Source organism: Phaethon lepturus, unplaced genomic scaffold (assembly GCF_000687285.1).
Source record: "Phaethon lepturus isolate BGI_N335 unplaced genomic scaffold, ASM68728v1 scaffold5469, whole genome shotgun sequence".
Lineage (NCBI taxonomy): Eukaryota > Metazoa > Chordata > Aves > Phaethontiformes > Phaethontidae > Phaethon > Phaethon lepturus.
The window spans coordinates 8,901-14,190 of record NW_010564042.1 but is presented as its reverse complement, the minus strand read 5'-3'; the positions used below and the strand labels follow the sequence as shown (position 1 = coordinate 14,190).

The 5,290-nt window shown below is 37.6% G+C and overlaps 1 protein-coding gene across 2 annotated transcripts; it reads right to left on the bottom strand.

Moving 5' to 3' along the window:
* Positions 1-2,469: 2,469 nt before the first annotated feature.
* Positions 2,470-4,839, bottom strand: NFIL3 (nuclear factor, interleukin 3 regulated). 2 transcript variants are annotated; one of them, XM_010294727.1, is made up of 2 exons: positions 3,954-4,839; positions 2,470-3,478 (listed from the first exon to the last, which is right to left on the bottom strand). In XM_010294727.1, exons 1-2 carry the CDS (start codon positions 4,662-4,664, stop codon positions 2,780-2,782), a joined length of 1,410 nt encoding a protein of 469 aa, XP_010293029.1. In that variant the 5' UTR covers positions 4,665-4,839; the 3' UTR covers positions 2,470-2,779. The 2 variants fall into 2 exon arrangements, with proteins under 2 accessions (XP_010293029.1, XP_010293030.1); XM_010294728.1 differs by having other exon boundaries at positions 2,470-3,456; positions 3,965-4,839.
* Positions 4,840-5,290: the final 451 nt, after the last annotated feature.

The window sequence follows — 5,290 nt, the reverse complement described above, 5'->3', positions numbered from 1 at the left end:
AACACATTTACTGCAGTGGAGCAGTTGAGAGTCTCATCTGGCCGGCTTGCAACCGTAGCTGAGAACGGGGCTTTGTATGTACCACCCACACTCCTGCATTTTGTAACTTTACGTCATCTGTGGCAGATACTCTGAATATTAGCTGCAGAAATAGTAACTTCAGCCCAGGAAGATGTGTCATCAACTGTAGCAACAGTTTAGGATGGAGGAATTACCATAACTCTAGTCACAACCATTGGGATTGGCTCTGTGTTGGACCAGGACAATGAATGTAATAGAAAATCATGTTGTAATTAGATCTAGTTTTGAACAAAAGACAAATTATTTATTTTTCTTCAAATGAAGCATAACACTAAGGTATAAAGGGAGTATAAATAACATCTGATTGTGCTCCTAAGCTCCATGCTATAACTTTCTTGCAATGACATCCTTCAACAAATTAACTACATCATTACTGTTAAGTATTAATTGCACAAAACAGATACACAAAATATATAATGAGCTAGAAAGAGGACAACATTCTTCCATTATGACAAACAACTGTAACAAGAAATGGGAAAAAAAACCCAATAGATCTAGGCTTACACAGATGGCAACACTGAGAGTTTTAAGTCCTCTCCTTGAACACATTACATGTGATAAATAATATGCAAAATATTTAAAGAATTTTATTGTTGCTTACAGAAGATACTTAGCAAGCAAAGAGACAGTAGCAATCACTGCCTCATGTCTCATATCCCCATCATTCAATGCAAATTTTTACATTTCATGCAATAATCCTGAGCTTATTTTCAGTAACATTGAAATGTCATCTATATTAATTACCAAATACATACAGAGCCCAGATATGGGGTCTATTGTATTATTAAGGCATGAAAAAAGAATAACAGTTTATTAACTCTGAATGCCACAAATACAGCACAGCAGTTAGAAGGCTCAAAAAAGCTCAGAAAGTACCAGTGATTTCTGTGCCAAGGTCCTCCCAGAACATGACTGACTGTGAATCATCAGCTCCTGAAAAGGTACAGAATCAAATCCTGGCCTTGCTGACATCAGGGAGTTTTGCCATTGCCTTGACTGCTGGACCAAGCTTCAGAGCTATCGGGAGTGACTCGGACTCCTCTTCATATCCCCAAAAAATTGACAAACTTCCTCTCACTCAAGTCAAGTATGAGTTCAAAAAAACAATACCTACATATTGTTTTCTTAATTAGTATTTTAAGTGTATGGAAAGGTTCCATTCATTATACAGTATGGCAATTAATAGAAAGCCTGTTCTGAAAAAGCTTATTTGTTAGTCTGATTTATTAGTACATTAACAGAAGGGGGAAGTCTTCATGAAAAGAACCTCTGGCAAGTCTATGCTCTATTTATAAATTATTTTTTATTTTAAAATGAAAGACTTTGGTAAGCCAAACCAAGGCCATGTGATGCAGTTCTAGTCTCCATGGTTCAATGGCTCTTCTCAAAGACAAGGAGCACCGCACCCTGTCCAACCATCAAGTGAAGAACTTATCATCTCCATAAATTGTAGGGGGCTGCTAGTATCTGGATTGTGCAGTTCTTCACATAGTCTCTGTTTTACATCTAAGAAGCTCTTGATACATATGCACTACAGGAAAATGCCCTGTAGTGAGCCAAGGTATTCCAGTTCAGTTAACTAAGCCATTGAAACCAAGGCCAAATTGGTGGTAAGACTTACTTCATACTTAAAATTGCGTTATGTCCCACACTGGGAAATAAGATAGCAGATGGTCTCCTTTAACTCTACTACTACTATTGCCTGTCCCTTATGTAGATACTTGCCTAGTTGAGCTCAGAGTTTACAGATCCAGTAGCCTTATCTTTCATCTACAGGTGGCCCATGGTCTGCCATAGAAAGAATGCAAGAGGCACAAATTCTTTTATGCAGCCTTCGTGCATACTTCTTTCTGTGCCTGCACCACTTGCACACATGAGCCACCCCTTGACAAAGATGGTGGTGTCCAATTCTATCACTGCAAGGCTCTGAAAACTTTGCAGATGCACAAATCCAACTTAACTAATTTAATCTAAAACACCAATTTCTAATATTGAAAAAATGGTTCGTCACAATAAACCATTCAGGAAACTCATTACAGTCTCATTTGAGACAGAAGGGAAAAAAAAGGTTGCTGTTGATATTAGTTACTGGGTTAGAATTTGTGTGGTTTTTGGTTAACTTCTACTAATAAATAAGTTAAAGAAGGCTAAGGCTATAAATTGGTACTGTTCCATTTATAAATATTAACTTTATTTCTATTCTTTTCTAAAAAAACATGTTAAGGAGAAAGGTGGCCAGAAGGGTTATACATGTTGTAAATTGTAATTTGGTTGTTAGGCTGTAAAAACCAAACACGTAAGTGAAGTTGAGCACAGTGTAAGAAAAAGCCAGTTTTTAATTAACAACTTATTTACAAGTTTATAAAATCAACTGAACTGGAATAGGAGTTCTGTGTTTGTCACCAATATTTTATTGTAACTGGTAACTTGCACGCTTTATAGTAGAAGAACAGAAAGAGAATAAAGTTCACTATATACAGCCTTTGTACAGGCTACTTGACTATACACAAGGCATAGTGATCATAACACAACCTAGTCTTCATAATAATTTGTGCACAAAAGGACACCAATCAGACATTATGTGAACATTACAGTGAAATGACATCACAAGTCCAGTGAAAATTCAGCATAATACAAAACATATTGATCTACTGCAAATGACATCCTTTAAAACAATAAGCCTTTATTCAGTAGTAACTTAACCAGAGTCTGATGCAGAGATTTGTTGTGTAGTTATAAGTCTTTTAAGCGAAGCAACCTCTGCAGATAAGTTTGCTATGCCCTGCTTCAAATACAGGTTCTCTGACTCAGAGACATTGTAGATATTGTCTTTTATTTCAACAACTCCAGTTTTGCAACCACTCTGAATTTTTACATTGAGTTCCTTCTGATGCCAGAGTTCTGGTTTAAGTGACCAGTCTTGGATGTTAGTCACTTGAACCGAGAAAGGAGTGTGAGAAGAATGCACCAAGTTTTGTGCACCATGTTTTTCAAGCTCAAAATGTCTTTTTGAGGACATGTCAATGGGTGATGACAATTTCTGTGTTGCATCATAGTCATTATCCATTGCTTCCACCTTAACTTGCATGGCTTTGGCTTTAATTCGAAGCTTGTGAGGCAAAGCTGAAGAATTCACTTCTGGAACTTTAACTGTTGCATGAACATTTTTATGTTCAACTGGGGAATGGATTGGACCCTTAGGAACCTGTTGTTCATCTTCTCCATCAGATGACTTTCCAACTACACCATCATCAGTTTCTGATGTTCTGGGGGAGTTACTGGAGGACCTATTAACTTGCAAAAGAGGAGGAGAGTGTGAGTACACGTTAAAGGTAGCTCCCATGTAGTTTGGATATATGGATGCTTTGTATGAACCTCTATCATCTCTTGGCTCTCTCTCTAATTCCATGGGCTCCTGTTTTATAATCTGGAACTTATTTTCGGGACTTCTGCAGTTGCTTTGTATACGACTTGGTTGAGTATGCTCTACAGATGATATTTCAGACACATCGGACATTGAGCTTTGAGGAGAATGTTTAATGACAGAAATACAACTGCTACCAACTATAGATGGTTCGTGTTCATCTACAAATGAGTTAATATTTGATTTGGAACTCTGATAGTCTTGGAAATACACAGTTGTTGAGCTACTGAGCTTCTGTATCTCTTGGGCATAGGCTGCAGAACTAATTAAACCAAACTTTAGCTTCAACGAAAGAAGCTCCGCCTTCAGAGTGGCATTCTCCTCTCCCAGTGCAATTAGTTTATTCTCTAAGACAAGGTCATTCAGTCGTCGCTTTTCACGAGATCTTTTGGCCAGAGTGTGAGTACACGTTAAAGGTAGCTCCCATGTAGTTTGGATATATGGATGCTTTGTATGAACCTCTATCATCTCTTGGCTCTCTCTCTAATTCCATGGGCTCCTGTTTTATAATCTGGAACTTATTTTCGGGACTTCTGCAGTTGCTTTGTATACGACTTGGTTGAGTATGCTCTACAGATGATATTTCAGACACATCGGACATTGAGCTTTGAGGAGAATGTTTAATGACAGAAATACAACTGCTACCAACTATAGATGGTTCGTGTTCATCTACAAATGAGTTAATATTTGATTTGGAACTCTGATAGTCTTGGAAATACACAGTTGTTGAGCTACTGAGCTTCTGTATCTCTTGGGCATAGGCTGCAGAACTAATTAAACCAAACTTTAGCTTCAACGAAAGAAGCTCCGCCTTCAGAGTGGCATTCTCCTCTCCCAGTGCAATTAGTTTATTCTCTAAGACAAGGTCATTCAGTCGACGTTTTTCACGAGATCTTTTAGCAGCTTCATTATTTTTCCGCCTTTTCTCCCAATACATAGCATCTTTCTTTTCATCTGGAATGAATTCTCGCTTTCTCCGGCAAGCTGAAGATTTGCTTTTTCCACTACTTGCTTCAGTAAGTAGTATATCTTCATTTGTAGACAATTCTTCAGACACTTCCGCTAAAGTAGACTTAAGTACCATGATTTTGTCCACATTGCTACTTGTGTCAACAGGTCCGTGTTCCTTTTTAAGGGTCTGCATTTTCCTCAGCTGCATCAGAAACAATTTGTAGTAGATCTACAGTAAGCAACAGAGCAAGCTAACTCCCCAGTACTTCTCACTCCACAACTTAATAAATACAGTAATTTTAAATCCACACACATTCTTCCTTTTCTTTCATATTCTCAGAAGTGTCTAGAACCAATTTTCTTGAGAGAGACGGGAATCTTCTTAAAAACCTAGAATAAGTAGAAAATTTGATTACTATTTAGGAATTGCTGGCTCAGGACACACAAAAGTAGCTTTTGATAAAAAGCTTAGATTAGCATTTGGTTCATTAAACCTGCTGTAATATGAAGACAGCTCAACACTGAAACAACTGATATTCTAAGCTTTATGATACCTAGGTAGCAGATTTGCTTCCAAAACAAATACAATATGATCCAAGGAAAAGTCAATTTAAAAATATTTGCGTTTTGATCCTACAGTAATGTTGTCACAGAACTTTCCATGATATCACTGACCAACCTAAACCTCCAACACTTAACACTGCTGGACACCAGGCATGTTGATGAACAGCAGGAAAGTATCCCGTTCTTCCACATTAAAGCACCTCTTCTGAAAACAGCTGTGGTGTGTGACTTAGAAATGCTATATATTTGGGTCCTTCATAGATTAAAAAT